The sequence below is a fragment of the Lissotriton vulgaris genome, unplaced genomic scaffold (genome assembly GCF_964263255.1).
Source record: "Lissotriton vulgaris unplaced genomic scaffold, aLisVul1.2 SCAFFOLD_3766, whole genome shotgun sequence".
Taxonomy (NCBI): Eukaryota; Metazoa; Chordata; class Amphibia; order Caudata; family Salamandridae; genus Lissotriton; species Lissotriton vulgaris.
This window is the reverse complement of record NW_028254779.1, coordinates 55,462-76,825: the sequence shown is the minus strand read 5'-3', so window position 1 is coordinate 76,825 and position 21,364 is coordinate 55,462. Positions and strand designations below refer to the sequence as shown.

The 21,364-nt window shown below is 44.7% G+C and overlaps 1 protein-coding gene across 1 annotated transcript in view; it reads left to right on the top strand.

Moving 5' to 3' along the window:
• LOC147659415 (E3 ubiquitin-protein ligase TRIM39-like) overlaps positions 1-21,364 on the top strand; it is a 105,353-nt gene that overhangs the window by 47,366 nt on the left and 36,623 nt on the right. The window contains exons 4-5 of the mRNA XM_086951758.1: positions 2,331-2,353; positions 2,857-2,906. Coding sequence (XP_086807884.1) covers positions 2,331-2,353; positions 2,857-2,906 — 73 coding nt within the window. The remainder of the gene's footprint in view (positions 1-2,330; positions 2,354-2,856; positions 2,907-21,364) is intronic.

Below are 21,364 nucleotides of genomic sequence, written 5' to 3'. Positions count from 1 at the left end.
AACCATTGTGATATAGTTTTCACCGAACTCTGTATTGTTCCCTTAGTCATAAAGTATGCTCAATCTTAAGACCAATCTTTCGAAGTGACCATAAAATTAACAATTGCAAAAGTGTGAGTGGAGCATACCCAAACATTGCACCTTTTTCTTTCCAATAGCATCATTTTTCACAAAAGGAGAAATATATATATTCACTGAAAACCATAGGTTTCACATACGTTATAGTTGGGAATTATCATTTAAAAAAACCTTAGAAATTCATTGAAAAAACCATAGGTTTCACACACTTTATAGTTGGGAATTAGCATTTAAAAAACCTTAGAAATTCACTGAAAACACCATAGGTTTCGCACGTTATAGTTGGCTGGACATTTCACTCATACAAAACCTTTGAAATTCCCCGTTATAGTTAGTTCACCTAACTATAACTCGCGCCCCCGCAACTCACTGCTGATGACCTCATATATTACATCACTCATGACCTCACGGGTGTTTGCTACATGAAGGACAAATGTTTCTGTAGCGTATGTAACAGCGACCTCTTTTTGAGACAATAGCGCTCTTATACGGCTCATTTGGTGGACTCTTCTTTCAAGGTTGGAATCAATGGCCAGATGGAAACATCCAGCTTCCCATACAGAGGAGTAAACACAACTTTTTTTTATAGCAAACCACATGCTCAGTTACCGTAATCATGTAAGCGATGCCTGCTAACATCGCACAATAAGCCGTATCTCCATTAAGTGACCACTTCTATCTATTCTCACAGCGCGCCTGTGCTCTGATTTGACAGTGAGAGTGATCGCACCATAGTTGCTACTCAGTCTCCGCATACCCTGCGAATACGATAAAACAGCGATAATTTTAACACTGGTCCTTGATCATTTGTCCCGTATTTCATAGCGCGCCCTGCATCGCAAAATGCGATGCAGGGCACGCAACAAAGGAGCATATTATCAACAACATAAGGCGATACATTATCTCCGCTTTTATCGGCAGGGAACTGCTGATAAAACGGCGATAATGGCTTGATAATAGGCCCTTGTAAATTCCCATAGCAGCCCAGGTTCTGGTGTTAACCTGGGCTGCTATGGGAATTCACAAGGGCATATTATCAAGGCCATTATCGCCGCTTTATTGGCAGTTTCCTGCCGATAAAAGCGGTGATAAGGCGATAAATTATGTTGATAATATGGCCCGAAATTCGTTTTATTAATTTAATTGTTTACTTGCCTACAATCTTACAGATTCGGTTGTTTATCACCCCCCACACTGCCCCTCCCCTGCCTGTCCCACCGCAACTCCCTCCAGGGGCCGCGTCTGGGTTTGATAATACGCCCTTGTTAATTCCCATAGAAGCCCATGTTAATACCAGAACACGGGCTTCTATGGGAATTAACAAGGGCGTATTATCAAGACCATTTTCGCCTTTTTATCAGCAGTTTCCTGAGCATAAAACGTCTAATTTTAACACCGGTCCTTGATGATATGCCCGTCAATGCCATATCAGTAAAGGGCGTTACATTATCGCCGCTTTTATCGGCAGGAAACTGCCGCTAAAGCAGCAATAATGGGCTTGATAATAGGCCCTTGTAAATTCCCAAAGCAGCCCAGGTTCTAGTGTTAACCTGGGCTTCCATGGCAATTCACAAGGATATATTATCAAGACTATTATCACCGCTTTACCGGCAGTTTCCGGTCTATAAAAGTGGCGATAATGTATCGCCCTTTATTAATGTGGCTCATTATCCCTTAATGTACGGAGACGCACAAACTGATATTAGACAAAAAAAACATAACAGCATGCATTAATGCAAAACACATTTACTACTATAAAACGTTTAACAGACAAAAATAGGGGCATATTATCAAGACGGGCGATAACATCGCCGCTTTATCAGCAGTTTTCTACCCATAAAGCAGCAATAATATTATCGCCTGTCTTGATATACCCCATAATTCCTTAATGTACAAAGATGCACCGCACACACTCCCATACAACTTATCAACTCACTTTTCAAATTGATTTGATGTTTCTATTGATGTTGGAAACATCATACAATGCGTAACATGACCCCATTCATATGATCAGACTGTGTTATGGTTTGTGATTCCCAGTAAGGATATCAGTTTCTGCCATGTGATGGGAGCACTTTCAGAATGTCACGTTCTGTGCTTAGTCATGGTATCCCATACCCTGTGCTGTCATGCTTCCCCATTCACAATATTACAGACTGTCTTAACTTTTGAGTGTTCCCTCCTAAAAATATTTCCACATTTTGACCTCTTCTGTGGAATCTGATTTCTCTGTTTGTTTCTCTGTTTTGCAGGATGTCAGAAGCACCCTGAGCAGGTAAGGCTGGTTTATTATCCTCCTCTCTGTAATGAGCGGGTCTCACTGCTGCAGTGTGAATGCCACCACTGAGCTCACGCAAAGTGTTAGTGTTGAATATCCATAAAATCACTTTGTGTGGGTGATGGTCGGTATAGACACGACCCCAATTAACAAGGTATTTATTATGTCTTTAGAATATACCCCACCTGGAGCAGATGTAACCTGTTAGCCCTGTTCTCACTGAGCGAACCATTGTGCTTAAAAGACCCACACTTTGGCCCTCCGCGGCCTCCCTTGATGCACCCTGATCTCACTGAGCTATCCGCCTTAGAGCCTCCACATCCTGTCATTAAATATGAAAGGCACTTTTTGATATCGTTAGAGCTTTGACTGTTGTGTATAAGCAGTGTCTCCCACTTAATACTGAATCTTACTTCAAACGCAGGTCTTAAGCGGACGTTCATCCTTTGTTCCTGTAGCTGTTATTGCTCTTTAATTTAAAGATGATTTGTGTGTTACAGGTGCAACAAATTGAGGATTCAGTGCCCCGAGGTGGTGAAGAGCTATAAAGGTAAAAATCATTGTGTTGATTATTTGTGTTTGTTGGGGTTCATGAATGATGTTATTTGTTACTTGAATATGAATTAACTTTAAAAAATGAAAGACAAGAGGCGTTTGGCACAACAAGAACAGTTGTTTAATTAAACGCAGCAGCCGAGAGATCCGGTAATTGTCGGGGTCTGAAAACTGTTGTAAAGCACTTTGGTTTCGGACGTTATTTTATACTTTATATGAAGCATCATAAAACTATTTATGCATTTCTTTGGTGATCATAATTTAGGCCTAATCATGGTGCTATAAATCAGGGGTTTGATAAGAAGCGCTGGCAGGCTTTGTCCTTGTGTGAACATACTGTAGGGCCAGTGGGTACGTGTCCAGATGTCTGCCATGAAGAGCGCGTGATCACAGCATGTAATGTACATGCTGTGTTCTGATTGGCTGTGTGTTCCTAACATTGGGGTCTATCAGGATGGCGGGCGAACACCCCTGTGGTACTGGGACCAGCCGCCAGTGGTGCGGCGGTCCCGCACCGGCAATCAGGATGCCACAGCGGTGGCATACCCCTTCCACAACATTGTGGCGGACGGTACTCACAGCGCCGCCCGCCACAATGCCCTGGATGCAACTTGTGCATTTGCATGCACAACGTGGCAGGCACTGCGCAGTGCCTGCCACATTGTGCATGCAAATGCAGGGAGGTATCGTAGGTACCCCCCATGTGCACCCCCTACCCCCCCCCCCCCCCCCCCACACCTTGGGGGCCGACAACAGGCCCGACATTCAGGCACTGCATACCTTTCCCTGGCGGCAATGCCGCCATGGAAAGACACTACTCCGCCTGTATTGTAATATAGGTCGTGTCTGGAAGACACCGCCACCATAAAACCGGCAAACGGTCTTTCCGTCCGCTGGGGTCCCCTCCGCCATCGTAATATGGCTGGGGGGAAATGGGAGGAGTGCGGCATGTAATGGCGGGCGGATCGCCACCCCCATACGGGTGGTGGCGATCCACCCGCTAGTATAATAGACCCTTTAGTGTGGGATCTGACTTTTTTTTTTTTTTTAGAAAGTGCACCGCTCTGGCAAACTGTGTTTTACTGGGGCCAATCTCCTGAAACATTTGTGGTTTTGCGTCCCATCTGTTGGATCGATCTGGGCTTTCCGATGCGTGCTTTCTGTCTACGGGTTAACTGCCCTCCCTCCACCTGCGATCTATCAATCATTTGCTTGAGGCCTAGGTGGTAGGGCCTGCCTAACCACGTATTTCTGACTCTGGATTGAGTCACATAGGGTAAATTCAACAGCAGAATGCAAGTTTGTTTTTATATGTACATATATCATTTTGTACATCGACATCGTAATGTCCAATATTAACATATGGTTCTATGCTTGATATAACACACACGTGCCACTATAACAAAACATCATTTTATGATCACAGACCAGACAAACTGTCAACCAATCCAGCTCAAGTCAACACAACAACCCCAAAAGCTCTGGGATCGTGGAAAACAGTACAGTACTTTTCACCCAGTCACTCATGCTTACTTATTCTCAGAAAATACACAGGATGGCGGTTAGGATGTTGCAATAAGTATTTATTGGTCCAGTGTCGGTCTGGTGTAAAACATATGTGCTGCAACAATCCGGATACCGAAGCATATAAAAGAAATCGCAAGTACTAATATAGTAAACAGCAGATATATTTCTACCATAGAGCTAAGAAGATGAGCGTATACAGTTCTGATGAAAAAGTTGCATTAGATTACTCCTACAATGCGCTCTGTACGTAATTTGCCTAAATGTACCTAGCCCAGATATGTAGGTGTAGCATGTACGTATGTGTATCAAGGTCCAGGAGGGGCCAAAACGGGTCTTAAGCACAGAAACGTCATTTGAGATGTCATTAGTGATGTCATGAGTGATGTCACTGACCATGTCATGAGTGATGTAATATGTGACGTCAACAGCAGTGCATTGCACACGCAAGTTATAGTGAGTCCAACTAACTATAACGTGGGAATTTCAATGGTTTTATGCGAGTAAAATTTCCACCTAACTAGAACTGGTGTGAAACCTATGGTTTTTTCAGTGAGTATATATATATATATATATATATATATATATATATATATATATATACACACACACAACACAATCCTGGCACACAACAGATTACAATTATGAAAGGGAACTCGCACAGCAAATTTAATCTGTGGTAGAGGATTGTAACGTGTTGAGGTGTGCTGCAAGAGGAAATCACTGTCTGGCCAGGCAGTGAGAAGTAAGGATCTAATATACAGCTCCCCCGTCTAGGGAGAGAACGCCTCTGAGCACAACAGGGAGGACCAACCGGTCTAATTCCATAAGCAAAAGGGTAATAACAAGTTCATGCGGCAGTCGAAGTTATCCATATTTCAAGGTTTATTTGAACATATTGAAGAAATGTCATTGATTCAAATCATAAGGATAACTGTATTCCAAGCATGTCTCTAAAACTGATATGTTACAAAACCATCATCACACATCCCGAAGCATTTCGGGCGGAGCCCTTCGTCAGGGGATTACTCTACAGGAAAATCAGAACATAACACGAATCACTGAAATTCGACATCTCTCAAAATATAAACATCAATACAAAATACTCCCAGTGTATAAGTAAATATCTGATCATAAACCTAAGATAAAAACAAGTAGAGTACGTGACATCCAAAGAATGAATGAAATGACAAGGTAGCCTAGAGTCACCTATGGTGTAAAAACAAAGTGTAACTAAAATCGAATACCGCGTAAAATGAGGAGTGACTAGCAGACAAGCAACTGTGAAACGCATAAGCATAATGTGAACGTGACAGTGAAAATAACGGTTAAACAAGCACTAAGAACCAGGTAAAGCCAGCAAGGGTAATAACTATACAGTCCCCAGAAGGGTACTTACATGAGCGAGACTACGCTCAAACTCCGCGGAGTTCCGAGCGGAGAAGATCAGCCGCGAGGCCGCTGGTAACCAGGGATTAAAGCATCCAGTGCAAGCAAACATAGAAAGCGGACTGAAACATGAAGTAGTGCAAGATCAGGTGGAGTGTGAATAGATAGAGAAAACAAGCATTTGCAATGCAATCAGTCTCGCCTTTGGGACCTTATTAGTATTTATCCATGCTGCACATTATCCTGGGTGCGGCAACCACCGGCTCAAATTAAGCAGAGGGGGAGGGGAGCAACAAGGGAGGGATGAGAAGCCTGGAGGGAGAAGGAAATGACGAGAGGCCTGGAGGGAGAAGAGAGTAGCATGGGAGGACAAGCAGCATGGGAAGACAAGAAGCCTGGAGGGAGAGGGGAGCAACAAGAGAGGGATGAGAAGCCTGGAGGGAGAGACGAGCAACAAGAGAGAGACCAGCGGCTTGGAGGGAGACGGGAGGGACGAGAGGCCTGGAGGGAGTGGGGAGCTGCAGAGGGGGGACAAGAGGCCTGGAGTGAGAAGAGAGCAGCAGGGGAGGATGAGAAGCCTGGAGGGAGAAGGGAGCAACGAGTGAGCGACAGGAATCCTGGATCGAGAGCAGAGCAACAAGGGAGGGACGAGAGAGGGGGAAGGACGAGAGGCCAGGAGGAAAAGAGAGGAGCAGAGAAGGGACATGAGGCCTAGAGGAGGAAGAGAGCAGCATGAGAGGACAAGAAACCTGGAGAGAGACTGGAGCAGTGAGGGCGGAACGAGAAGCCTGAAAGGAGAGGGGGCAATTAGGGAGGGACAAGGTGCCTGGAAGGAGAGAGGAGAAGTGGGGTAAGAGAGGGCTACCGAGCAAGCGTTTGTGAAAGATAAAGCGCGCTGTTGATGAATTGGTCATTGAGCTGAGACAGGAAAATGCTCATTAAAAGTGACGGCAAAGGGCGCCAAAGGATTAAAAATAACAAGCAGTGATGGAGGGTGTGGCGCAGGATAATTTCTCTAAAGAAGATTTAAGGGCTACAGACCTGAAAATGAACCGCAGCATTTTTACTGCATGTTTACGATCAGTGCACACAAGGCAATGTGGAAATCTACCACCAATTCCGTTCCAGTTTATGCTATTGTTTCTTTAGCTGGTGCCATGTCCTCTCCGATGCAGAGAAGGCGGTGAGAACGTATTGGGCCTGCAGTGCGACTGCCTTAATAAATCCCAGTGCTCTACATTACGAGGTGGTGGTGGGGGTAGGGGACTGCACGGGGATGTTAAGTGGCAGGTTGGGGCAATGAGAACGATTAACAAGACGTCAGCGTTTAGTTGCGTCGGCCGCGAAATGGATCCAAAAAACCAAGCTGGGGGCAGCACGTCTTCCGGAGACGTGCACGTTCACAGAGCACAATCGGCCAGAGGAGCGGGGGTAAGGGAGCACGAAGACGCCGAGACGAGGTAGGTGATGTGTGTGTAAGCGCCGGGGGGTTCTCTGTGTATGTGTGTGCGTGCGTGGGGGTCTGTATGGGTGTTGTATGTGTGTTGTGCATGTGTTGTGAAAAGCCTGCCGGAATCGGAGCGCGCGTTGACGCGCGCGACCTGATCCCGGCAGGCTGCTGCGTGCGCGTGACAGTCTGTTGTCCTCTCCCTTTCAGTCCTTGAAAGGCGGAATGATAACAATAGTCTCGCTCTGCGACAGCAGGCCTTTGGCCTGCAATCGCAGGGCGAGCCTAAAGAGTCGCCATGATGGAGTGTATCCAAAGTAAAATGAAGGACCTATAATGTGCACAGAGTGAGGCGAGTTATAGAAGAAAGGAACATGCAGAAATACGGTTAGAAACTGGGAAATAAGAGAAAGATAGAAAACAAAATAAGGACAAGTTACAAAGGAATTCCATGCGGTCATTGAGCCCATGGGGCACCATCGTGGATAGGAAACGGATCCAGAAGTTCTCTCGTTTTTAGTAGGGTGTTCTTGTTGTTGAACGTGATTTGAACTTGTTCCAATATTTGATATTTGAGTTGAGCCACAGTGTGTCTGTTCTCCATGAAATGGGTATATTTTCAAAAAACAAGGGGGACCCAATCAGTACCTAGGGACCTTGGGCAATCCATTATTATGAAAAACAGTGGTCCATAGGATTCAGTTTTCACAAAGACAAATGCAAATATAGACTCCAGTTAGTACTATATTGACCAGTTTTTCAGTACCCAGCCGGGCCTGAAATTTTATTTCAAATATAAGCAAGTTTAAAAGACCATCAAGGAGGTCTAATGCGACAGTTGATAGGGTACAAGCCTGTACCTATCCAAAAGTACACTCAAAAAGAATTCAAGGGTAGGAAGAGAGCAAGGAAAAGAGGGTAAAGAATATCAGGCAAAAAGAACATTGGAGCCAATTGTCCCTTGCATCAATAGCATATTAGCAAGGCAAGTTCAGACAACCAATTCATGTAACAGTGTAGACACAATGGGAAAGTTACAGAATCGGAGTAAGTGTCGACGGCGTTTCGATCCCCGGCTCCTAGTGAACTGGGATCATCATCAGGACTTTAACAATGTATTGCCTGTATGTGCTTTTTAAAACCTTTCAGAACGATCTTCAGCAGCCTCCTGAGAGTTTAGGAGAAATAGTGGGATGGAGGGCTGGTGCCTCGATGTCCTATTCCGGTAGGTTTTAGGGTTGCTGCCATAAGTTCCTATCTTGTGTTGGATAACGCTTGAAAGGATTCAAGAATCACGGAACTATATAGTGTATATTCAGACCTCTTGAGGGTATACACTTTGGTTTTCAGAGTCTTAGCACAGAGTTAATACTCCTTCACTCGCGATCCGAGTAAGCTGCAGGCGGTGTGCACAGTGGCGGTACGCCGACTTCACGATAATACTTCCGTATTATCTGTGCTAAGACTCTGAAAACCAAAGTGTATACCCTCAAGAGGTCTGAATATACACTATATAGGTCCGTGATTCTTGAATCCTTTCAAGCGTTATCCAACACAAGATAGGAACTTATGGCAGCAACCCTAAAACCTACCGGAATAGGACATCGAGGCACCAGCCCTCCATCCCACTATTTCTCCTAAACTCTCAGGAGGCTGCTGAAGATCGCTCTGAAAGGTTTTAAAAAGCACATACAGGCAATACATTGTTAAAGTCCTGATGATGATCCCAGTTCACTAGGAGCCGGGGATCGAAACGCCGTCGACACTTACTCCGATTCTGTAACTTTCCCATTGTGTCTACACTGTTACATGAATTGGTTGTCTGAACTTGCCTTGCTAATATGCTATTGATGCAAGGGACAATTGGCTCCAATGTTCTTTTTGCCTGATATTCTTTACCCTCTTTTCCTTGCTCTCTTCCTACCCTTGAATTCTTTTTGAGTGTACTTTTGGATAGGTACAAGGCTTGTACCCTATCAACTGTCGCATTAGACCTCCTTGATGGTCTTTTAAACTTGCTTATATTTGAAATAAAATTTCAGGCCCGGCTGGGTACTGAAAAACTGGTCAATATAGTACTAATTGGAGTCTATATTTGCATTTGTCTTTGTGAAAACTTAATCCTATGGACCACTGTTCTCCATGAAATGGGTGGCAACAGTGGACTTAAGATTCTGGGTGCGAATGTTACTCTTGTGTTCTAAGATCCTAGCACAGATCTTTCTTTCAGTATGGCCAACGTAACATTTGCCGCATGGACACTTCAATAGATAAATGACATTACTACTGTTGCAGGTCGCATTCACCTTAAGTTTAATCGAATGTCCTTTCATAGGATGATTGATGGTATTACCAGGAATGCAATTATTGCAGTTACTGCAGTTATAACAAGGTTTTAAACCCGTATAGGTGATGTTGATGTTGTGTTTGCTGGGATTACCACTGCAGCTAAACAGGTACTGACCACTCCACGTTGTTTAATACAAAAAGTGCTTTATTCAGGCTTCATTTCCCAAATGAAACGGACTTCACAAGACATCTGCCATGACCACTGCTACATCGCGGTATTGATCACATGGCAACCCTGCATTTTTCTACCCCTTATATATCCTTGATAATCACTGATGCACATTAATTGAATATATATAAAAACAGACTATCCCAAGTCTTTAATAAGTTACAAATCCAAGAATGCAAAATTTAAATATAACATTACCACAATATTTGGCTAACAATTGTTCTACTTGGGACACAAGATTTACTTGAGCTAATCACATGCAGTTTCTTCATATTCCAGTATAATGCTCCTGTGACACGGTTGGATAATCCTTACAAGTATCAATATCTACACAGATGCCAACAAAAATATGGTAATTACTTCAATCAGTTTAAAATAAGAATCGGGATACATTTATAATCATACTGGGTGAAAACAACAATTGCATCTCTAGATTTTTTTAAGTTCATAATTATCGCAATTGGTTTAGCCTATTACAATTGTGTTTTCTAAATATTGTGCTACATGCACCTCTTAAAGTGTTATGTGCGCCTAATTGCACTCTCCCTATGAAGTGCGAAGTGTTTGAAAAAGTGCTGCTGTGCAATAAATTGCTTGTGTTTATCTGAACCAGCCTTATAACGCCACAAAGCCTCGTGTATGGTAATATCACAGTAGTGCACATCGCAGGTATGCAATACCTAAAGTGTCATAGTGCTAATGCAAGGTAAAATTTCTCTATACAAATTATACACATACTATACTGCCCGTGGCGGGAGAGAAAAACCTTTGTCAACAATCGGGGACATCACAGAAGTATGATTAATCTACGGGTATTCACTTGGGAAGTAGGACATCACTTTAATATATGCAACTCCTTAATTAAACTAGCTGATGGCTTATACTGGATATTATGTAAAACCCCATTTAAAAAAAAGTAGTGGAGATCCTCCCTAGTGTTTAATCCTTTCGGCATTTTGGTGCCAAGTTCCATTATAAATTATGATTCCGATTGCCTTAATAATAATTTCTGTTACCTCCTCTTCTTGGTGTAGTAACCAGTCCAATCACAAAGTATTTGAGTTCCCTTATGATGTTCTGATGTATCAGTTAAAAATGCCTGACCACCGGGTAACTTGGATCTGAGTTTACTGCAGCCCCTATGTTGCAAGTTTCTGCTGTAAACTTGGAGTTTGGTGCTCCCCACGTATTTTAACCCACATGGGCACTCTAACACGTATACTGGATATTCTGTTCTACAAGTGTAGTGACCTCTGAATTTAACGGGTACGTCGCTAAATGCAGTGGTGAAGTTAATTATGATAACTCCAAATTTACAGGCTCTACAAGAGCTGCATTTGAAAAATCCTGTCTTGGTTTATTAGCGGGTAAGAGCCTGAGTATCCTCCGGGCTGCTCCTCACTAATGAATCTCTCATGGAGAGAGAATGTCTGAATGTTAAAGACACTTTCTGGGGAAGAATCTGGCTTAGTGTAATGTTGGTGATTGGGACGCTCTATTTCTTACAGAAACATGGCTGTCTGTGGACAGTGTAGCTTCTATCTCACTGGCTGTCCCACCAGGCTACAAAATGAGCGTCTCAAACAGAGAAAATGATAAAAAGGGCGGTGGGGTAGCGATTATTTTTAAAGACAAATATACACTATCCTCCTCAACGCCTACCTCCATCCCAGGCATTGAGGGGCTTCATTTCTGTTTTCAAATAAACCCCCATTTGTCTCTAGCCGGCCTGATCATCTATCGGCCCCCGGATTGCCTTACCAACTATACTGCCGAACTAATGGACCTTATAGTCCAAAGCTCAATAGTTCACCCCCATTTTATTGCAGTTGGCGATTTCAATGTTCACATTGACAGCCCAGACTGCCCCCTAGCCACCCAACTTATTTCTACTCTGGAAGCGGCGAACCTATTCCAAATTATCTCGGAACCAACGCATAAGGCAGGCCACACGTTGGACCTGATATTCTCCAATATCCCGGACTGTTCAGCCAAAACCGCACAACCACTGCTTTGGACGGATCACTTCTTAATCCCTTTTTCTTTCTCCTTCCCTTCCCACCACCAGACAAAAGGGAGACGATCCTATGTTCGCAGAAACTGGGCCAACATATCAGCAGAGACTCTCTGTCCTGCTCTCTCAGCCACTACTCCAACTCTGTCATCAGATGTGAACTCGGACGCCGTGGCTCTAAATTTCTGGATAGGTAATTCGCTGGATACTATCGCGCCTGCAAAAATTGCTACATCACGCAGAGAATCCCCCTCGGCCCCATGGTTCTCGACTGAGCTATTGGCTGAAAAAAGTCATTGCAAAAAACTAGAGCGTCTCTGGCGGATAAATTATTCCACATCAGCAAAAATTTGCTATAAAGAAGCCCTGCGTGTTTTCCACAAATCCATAAAAAAAGCAAAACAATTGTTCTTTGCGACCTCCATTCAGCAAGCTGAACAATCCAGCAAGGAAGTTTTTAAAATTGTTCAATCCTTTTTTAAACCTCGGGCAATTGAAACTGAAGTGACTCCGTCGGAGAAACTCTGCGAGGACATCTCGGTCTTTTTTGATAAAAAGATCGAGAAAGTCTACGACACCTTCACCAGTCCCGAGCCCACAATTATGTCCGACACAAGTGATAATGTGGCTTCCCTCCCCGCCTTAGCTCAATTTCATCCTATCTCCCTCGCCGAGGCCAAAAGGGAACTACAAAAATGTAAATCAGGGGCTCCTGATGACCCATGCCCGCCCAAGCTATGGAAAATGATGTCGAACTCAATTGCCACTTCATTGCTACATATCTGGAATACATCTATCAAAACTGGTCTATTCCCTGATTGCTGGAAACATGCCACACTCCTGCCTTTAAAAAAGAAACCAAACGGTGCCCCGGATGATTTGAGCAATCTCCGGCCAATCTCCCTGTTAGCAGCCCCTGGCAAAATGTTTGAAAAACTGATACAGCGCCAACTGAACAGGTTCATAGAAGAAAGAGACACACTACATGAAACCCAGTCGGGTTTCAGGGCGGGCTTTAGCACTGAGACCGCTCTGATAGAAGTGGCTGAGTCGATCAGGTGGTCTTTAGATTCAGGAGCATCGGCTATGTTGGTGCTCCTGGATCTATCTGCCGCTTTTGATACTGTGGACCATGTGAGGCTACTGTCAAGGCTAAAAAACACAGGCCTGGAAGATAAGGCTCTGGGCTGGCTACAGTCCTATCTCACGGATCGTACCCAGAAAGTAGCCTTGGGCCCCCTTTCCTCAAAACCTAAACCCCTCTGGTGTGGTGTCCCTCAGGGCTCGGCCCTCAGTCCACTACTTTTTAATATTTATCTGGCTCCTCTCTTCTCCCTCATTGCTAATTGGGGTGTCAAGGCGATTTCATACGCCGACGACACACAATTAATTTTCCCCTTCTCGGACGTCTCAGAGGCAGCCTTCAGCAATATGAAGGGATGCTTGCGAGATGTTGCCAAATGGATGAATGCAAACAAACTCAAATTGAATGCAAGCAAGACGGAAGTCATCTTCTTTGGCAAACATACTCGGCCCCCCCCAAGCCTGTGGTGGCCCTCCGAAATGGGTATCCCTCCTCTACCCAGCACCAATGCGAAAAATCTGGGAGTAAGATGGGATGAGAGTCTCTCCTTTTCTTCACATATACAGCAGGTCTCTGCGTGCTGTCTCCATAAACTAAGAAACCTTCGCAAATTTCTGTCCCTCCTGCCTGAAGACTGTCGCAAGTCGGTGGTCCATGCTACAGTCACTTCCAGACTGGACTACGCAAACGGCCTCTACCTCGGCCTACCCAAATATCTGGTGCAACGACTGCAGATCGTGCAGAACGCGGCTGCGAGACTGCTAAAAAACATCCCTTTTAAACAGCATGTCTCTCCGTACTTGCGCGATCTGCATTGGCTCCCTGTAGCCTGCAGAATCAAGTTTAAAGCTCTAACTCTGGCGTTTAGAGCCCAAAAGGGGACCTGCCCCTCCTATTTAAAGCTTAGACTCCCCAGATACTATCAGGAGAGATGCTTGCGCTCTAATTCACGAAACCTGCTCTCCATCCCCCGCGCCAAGAGAGCCAGACTCGGAGGCAGATCTTTCTCTGCCTGCACGGCGACACTCTGGAACGCCCTACCGGTCAACATCCAACTGGCTCCAACGGAAGCCAGTTTTAAGAGGCAGCTAAAGACCTGGCTCTTTTCCCAGAATAACTAAACACTCTCTCCCCTTTCTCCGCCCATTCCTACCTGGAAAAATGATCACTCAGCGCCGGGACACCTCCTTGTGAGGTAGCTGTTCGCGCTTTATAAATGTCGGTATTATTATTATTATTATTGGTTAACACTATGGACCATTGGATGTTGATGATTTTTTTCAGATTTGCCACCCTTGTTTGCTATAGGTCATGATCATTCTGATCTCACATGGTGTCTCCCCTGTGTTCAGAGTAGATCTATCAACAGGTTTCATCTTATCATTCTTAACAAACATACTAGCCTCTCCTGTTTGGGCATTGGCTTTAAGTATGACTTTTTGTAGGTCCTTGATTTTGTACCCACAAGCAATGAATCTATTGGTTGCTTCTTTCTGGCACTGCCTTAAATCCTCTTCAGAGCTACAGATTCGAAGTATTCTTAAATATTCCCCTTAGGGGATGCTCCAAATCAAATGTCTGGGTTGTGCACTCTTAGCGTGCTGGATTGAATTTCCTGCTTTGAGTTTTCTGTGTAGTTTAGTTTGTACCATATTTTCAATATAGACTTGCAAATCTAAAAACTTGATAGACTGGTTCATGATTTGGGCTGTGAATGTAAGATTTAGATCATTTGTATTAATATTTTCCACAAAAGCATTAGCATCTTCTGCATTGCCCCTCCAAACTACACAGACGTCAATAAGCGCCACCATTGTATCCCATGTAATTCCCACAATTGCTTAAATTGTGTTTTGAGGACCTGCTCCTCCTACCAGCCCACATGGAAACACGCATAGCTGGGGGAGAAGCAGGCTCCCATGGTTATTCCCCTCCTATGTTGATACTTATTTAATATAAAATAGTAGTTTGTTAGTCATAATTTGATCATCGCAATTAGCATCTTGTTCTGTCAAAGACTTCTCGATCTCTTGTTGAGGAAGTATTTCACGGCTCTTCAACCATCGCTGTTGTTGATGCTGGTGTATAGTGATGTGATGTCCATCACTATAAAAAGGAAATCTTTATCCCACTTCATATTATGTATTTTTCTCAAAAGGCCTTCTGTGTCCTTGATAAATGATGGTAATTCAGCCACAAAGTCTTGCAGGAAATATTCCACATATTTGGACATTGGTTCTAACAGACGTTTTCTAGCCGAAATTATAGGTCACCAAGGACCTGCATTATACCCTTATGGACTTTGGGAATAAAGTATAACACTGTTGGTATAGGGAATTCAATCTTAAGGAAATTTGTCACATCCTTGGTCAGCATCCCCCTTCGTTTCCATTGTTTTTTTTATATCATTTATTTATTTAAGAAGTTTTACATAGCGCTGACCTAACTCGAGGGTATCGGAGCGCTTTACATCAGTTACAATGCAGAAAATCACGTAATACAATAATAGTATAGGTCATTGGCGGAGAGTTCTAATTCTTAGCTTAACCATGAGGTGCTGTGGTCTTGGAATGTGTTAGAGGAAAGTTATTATCATGAGCAGAGCTCTACTTTCGGGGAGGAGTGAGAAGAGTGGGGTCAAGGGCGAGGCGGGTGTAGAAGTCTTGTGAACAGTTGAATCGGTATGAGGTGTCTGCTTCATCGCTCCGACTGCTCCTATCGGTTCACTAGGGAACAGTCAAGGAACAGGACTTTGAGCTGACTTTTGAATTTTGCAAAAGAAGAGGAAATAGTTCTGATGTGAGGGGGAACAGAGTTCCACATTTTGGTCGCATTCCCTGGCGAAGGACCTTGCCGCGGGTTTTTGTTTTATTGTTTTCAGCGGGATGAGTGGAGTGTTCGAACTTCTCAGGTTCCTGGTCTGACCGGCTTTTTTGAGTTTGGAAGCCAGATATTCCGGTTTGCCGATGTGCAAGGCTTTGTGTGTGAGGCAGGCTGTTCTTATGCTCATCTGCATTTCGACTGGGAGCCACATAAGTTCTCTGTGTGCAGGTGAAATGTGATCAAATTTCTTGATTCCAGTACCAGTCTGGCTGCCGCGTTGAGAGTTGTTTTGAGGGGAGCAAGATGTGATATTGCTATTCCTGAGAGGATTGCATTCCCATATTCTAGTCTTAACACCAATGCTTGGGTGGCTTGTTTGAGATCATTGGGCGGGATTAAAGGTTTTTTGTTCAGTAGCTTCAGATTAAGGAAGGCCCTCTTAGCGGAGTTCCTGATGTGTTTGGTCATGTCCAATTCAGAGTCTAATGTGATACCTACTGATTTTACAGAGTCGGCCAGGGTGAGGTTCCTGTTGAGCGCATCAATATCTTTTATCCATTCAGCAATTTGGGGGTTCTCTTTGTTCGAGATGAGGAGTATTTCCGTTTTGTCAGGATTCAGTTTTAGGTGGTTACTTGACAGCCAGTGTTGGACTTCTCTCAGTATGTCATTGAGTCTATGAATGTCCTTGATGGAGGAGGTTTCCAAGTAAATCTGTGTATCGTTTGCATATAGGTGGAAGCAAATGTAGGCTTTTTTGAGTAGGGTGGTTAGGGGTTCCATGTAAATGTCAAAGTTGCGGGGAGAGCACTGAACCTTGAGGGACTCCCCTGCTGACTGGTTGAAAGATGCACTCTAAGTTTTTGATTTTGATTCTTTGGGTGCAGTTGTGTAGGAAGGAGGAGAACCATTGGAGTACCACCTCATCAAGTCCGGCCTTTTCTTGGAGAACCTTATGAGAAGTTTGTGATCTACTGTGTCGAATGCTGCAGATGGGTCTAGGAGAATGAGGAGACCGCATTGATCCGAATCTAGTGATTTGTGGATATAGTCTATGATGAGGATCGTGGTTTCAGTGCTGCAGCCTTTTCTGAAGCCAGACTTTTGGGGAGTCAAGGAGGTTGATACTGCCATGGGTTGGGTTAGTTGGAGTAGGGATCTTTTCAGGATTTTGGTTAGTAGAGGAAGGTTAGAGACTGGTCTCAAGTTATTTAAATCCTTTGTGAAGGCGGGGATTTTTCAGCAGTGGCGTGACTTGTCCAACTTTGAGACAGTCTGAAATGACTCTGCTTTTGAGGGAGCTGTTTATGATCTTGCAACAGAGCGGGGCTAGGGAGAGTTTCAGCTTTTTTGGTCAGTTGGGTGGAGTATAGGATGCAGGACGCGAGATGAGGGATTGGAGGTGGAGATCAGATTGACTATCTCAGGTTCCTGAATGGGGTGGAAGAGTAGCCAAGGTTTGGTAGGGAGTATGGGAGCGTTATCATACGCCCCAAATGTGATGCTATTGGTGGGGGGAGTGCTGTTAGTGTCCAGTGAGTGCTCGAGCTTGGTGATCTTGTCATTAAAGAAGTTGTCGCATAGTTCTTTGGATGCAAGCCCAGAGGACATAGCGGGCTTGGAGGTTTGTTGCCCGATAAAGAGCTTCTTGGGTCTGTTTTTTATGCTGTGTAGCGCGGTGCAAAAAACGTGTTTTTTTTTAATGTTTGTTGTACTTCCTGTGAACTGCTATGAGTTGTTCGTGGAGGATAATCGTAGGATTGTTCCTCCAGCGTCTTTCTGTGGCTCTTCGTCGTCTTGTTTTGGAGTCGATGATGTCAGAGTTGAACCATGATCTGGAAGGAGTGGCTGTGCGTTTCTTTAATTTCAGGGGGGCTAGTTGATCAAGCAGGGCCACAATCTTTGAGTTGTAGAGCGAGGGGAGTTCAGTTGTGGTGAGGTGATCATTAGCACTGGGGAGGAGCAAGCTTATCCTTTCTTCTAGGACGACAAGGGGAATCTGGGTGAGATTTCTAGTCCATTTGGAGGGTCTTGCACGGGTGGCTGGGATAGCACTTTTATGTTGATGTGGAATAATATAATGTAGTGGTCTGACCAGTCCACGGAGAGTATGTGGTCGATCGTAATTGTGTTTCGTTGAGCGATAATGGCATCCACGGTTGCTCCTTTATTTGGCATTTCCTCTGATATTTGGGATATATTTTTGTCACGGAAAGATTGTTTAGAGTTTGAATTAGCGGGTTATTCACTTCATTCCAATGTAGGTTCAGGTCACCAAGAATTAAGTTGCTAGAGTCTGAGTGAGCAATCAGGTTGAAAAAGTGTTCCCCGAATGCGGGGGTGTTGCCTGGTGGGTGATAGGAAAGGTGGCAGAGTATTGCTTTATTATTCTTAGTCTTGATATTGGCAGTAAGACATTCAAAGGTGCTGTACTTGCAAGTGTCCCTTTCCACGATGGCGGTGTTTTCCTTGTGTATGATAGCTATACCTCCACCTCGTTGATCTTTTCTGTCTTTGTTGATAATAGTAAAACCTAGGGGCACAAGTGTATCCAAGCATGGTGAGGACAGCTCATTTAGCCAAGTCTCCGTGATGAGCGCAATGTCTTACCTGAGAGAGGATGGCTTCTGCTAGTTCAGTTGCATGCTTGGAGGCTGATCTGCAGTTAATGAGCATGCAGTCGGTGCAAAGCCTTTTTTTGCTGTGGTTCTTTCCAGGGGGGCCCTTGGTATGGTGGATAGAGGGTGGGGGTCTTGGGTGTTTAGTGAGGGGGTGGTCTCGTCCGAAACCCGTGATCACTTGGATCTTGGATTTTGGGGAGGCTGTGGGAGGAGAGTTGTACGTTGAGGCTAGATCAGTTGCTTCTTCTGAGGACATTGCGGGTTTGGTTCTTATAGGTCTCTGTCTGGATCTCTGTATTCGTTTTTATGAGTCTCTGTAACCGGGACACAAGGGCTTTGCTTCTTATGGGTCTCTTTGTCAGGATCTGTGTCAGTTCTTATGGGTCTCGGTATCCGGGTCACGGGGGTGGTTTAGGACTCGATAGGGCGCTTTAGTTGGTTGGAGCTGGTCGGAGTGGGAGCTCTGGGTGGGGATTACCGGGGCTTTCGAGCCTTCTCGAGGTTGGTTAAGATTTCGTTTAGGCCCAGGAATATAATTTCTAGCTGGCTTTCTAGTAGGGTGAGACGCTGCGCCACGTTTTCTGGGGTGGGGTGAGGGAGTCTTGGGTAGGGTCGTCCCGTGAGGTGGAGGGCATGACTGTGTTATGGTGCCTATTGCTGCTTGTGTAGATCATGTTCACTCTGTTTGGGACCCTGGTTAGGGGGTGCATTGGGTAATTTTGTGGTTTCATCCTCTTGATGTCTACGGGTGTTGTAGTGTAGTTAGTGGACCGTGCTGGCAGGGCAGGGTCATGATGTTGTTTAAGTGAGTCGGGGGGGGGGGGGGGAGGTTGGGTTTGACGTTCATCGGGGAGTTGAAGATCACAATTCGTGGCGGCGGAGGAGTGGGTGGTGACTCGAGAGGGGAGGATGGTGGTTCTGGCAAGGGGCTCAGGAGTGGTTATTTGGTTCACCTGGTGAGACAGGTTGTCCGGGGATAAGTACTGGGTCAGGGAAGGTCAAAGCATGTGTAAGGGGCGGTTCGGAGTGCAGGGAAGAGGGAGTCTAAGGCCTCTAGGTTCTCATTGTTTTCCTGTATCAAGACTGTGTTGTTGGAGTAGAAGGTCACAGACGTGTTCCTGCTCCGCGTCGAGCGGTTAGTGGGCAAGGTCGTCAGTTTGCAGCTATGCGTAGTAGTCGTAGTTTTGGAGATGTGAAGTTGCGTTCTGAATTTGGCAGTCCAGTTATCGGATATTTCAGTGTGGAAGATGAGATCCATCTTTATCTGCCCTTTGGAGGAGCAGTGATATGTGTCCACTAATAGTATTTCTGGATGCTGTGTAATTAGCCTATGTTTGAAATTTCTTTTTGCTTTAAGGGAGAGGTTGGGGGGAAGCTAATTGCGAAGGAGTTCATGCCGTGAGGTTTCAAGTAGCTCTGCATGGGTGGGGGGGGGGGCGTTGGTGGAATTTGGCATGCCTGGTGACATTGTTGCGTTTCTTTGAGGGGGTACTGTGATTCTGACAGGGTGAGGGATCCACACTGGTCAGGGGCTGTCCTCTAGGGAATGCGGGTCACAAAGTGAGACTGGAAGTCGAGTGAGGGCACTCACTAATAAGGGAGCTATGAGACTGTCTGGAAGATTAACCTTGGTGTAAGGATGGTGGAGACGGGTATCTGTGATTCATTGTTGCCCTGGTCTGAGGTGGAAGGAGGTCAATGTGATAATGTGTGATGTGGGGGACACTCCTCTGCTGCAGACTGATTGTATTGTATGGGGGACCTTTCTATAGCGGTCAGGTTAGGATAGAGAGCGGGCTTAATAAATTGCAAGCAGTGCTCTGGGGGAAGTTGTTGTGCTGAGCACTTCAGCCTTCAGCGCTTCTACATAAATTTCCTTAAATTTACGTAGATCTTGAAGTCTTGCCTTCCTATAACCGGCTGTGTCATCCAAATGTCTTTTAGCCTCCTCCAAATACTGGTCTTTGGGCCACAGGACGATGTTTCCTCCCTTGTCAGTTTTATTAATGACAATTTCCTTGCTGTCCCTCAACTTTTTCATCAAGTTAGAACATTGTATCTGTTGATGCTTTCTTTTGTACATCTTTGGATTGACTGACCATTTGTGTTTTTTTAGTTCAATGACTGTCATTGAACACATCTATTGCCTCTCTGGGCATGATGGGTACAAAAGTCGAGGCAGGTCTAAAAGGGCTTGAAACTGTACCATTTATATTTATTCCTGCTTCATTCATGGCTTGTTGAGTCAACATGACAGAATTGCCCTCATCATTAGCCAGCATATGAACGGTTCTCAATGTTATCACATCTGCTGCCTGCAAAGGGGGTTTGCTGTCAGTGTCATTGTGCATTGCCTCATTGTATGGATTGGTCATGGTCTTCAGTTTCTAGAATTTCATTAATTTCAGTTTTTGAATACATTTGTAGACCTCAACCCTGGATTGTTTGTACTTGAAGTTGCTCTCAGGACAGGACCAAGGTATCGTAGCTGCATTTCAGCAGAAGTTAACTATATTTGTAAGACTGATGACTGTACTGTTGGTAGATGTAACTACCATCTCCCTTTTTTGGCGTGGGCTCTCTGATCGTGTTTCCTTGATTTCCTCCTCCTCTCCCTTTTTAGGTTTCTACGCCCCCTTGTTTGTGTTGGGTGTTCCAAGGACGCAGGGTTTGCCTTTGGTCCCGTCTTAAAAGATTCAACTCCTCCGCAGGTGTGAGGTTTGTTGTGAGCTTTCCTCTATCACGTGACATGACCCTGTTGTTCTCTTAATCTGTACTGCTTTGTATCAAGCTCAAATCTGAGGTTGAAGCTACATTGGCGTTGCCCAACCCCTTTGCTTGGCAATTTGCTGACACTGTTCATTAAATGTTGTCTTTTTACTGTGTCAAACTTCCTTGAGAATGTAAACACCCTTCCTGACCCATAGTCATTCTTGTCCCTTGCAAATTTGGAGGCTTTTGTCGCCTTTATCACCTCTTCATGCTTTTTTAGGCATTAATCTATTTCCTTGCGAATCTTCGTTATGTTTTTTT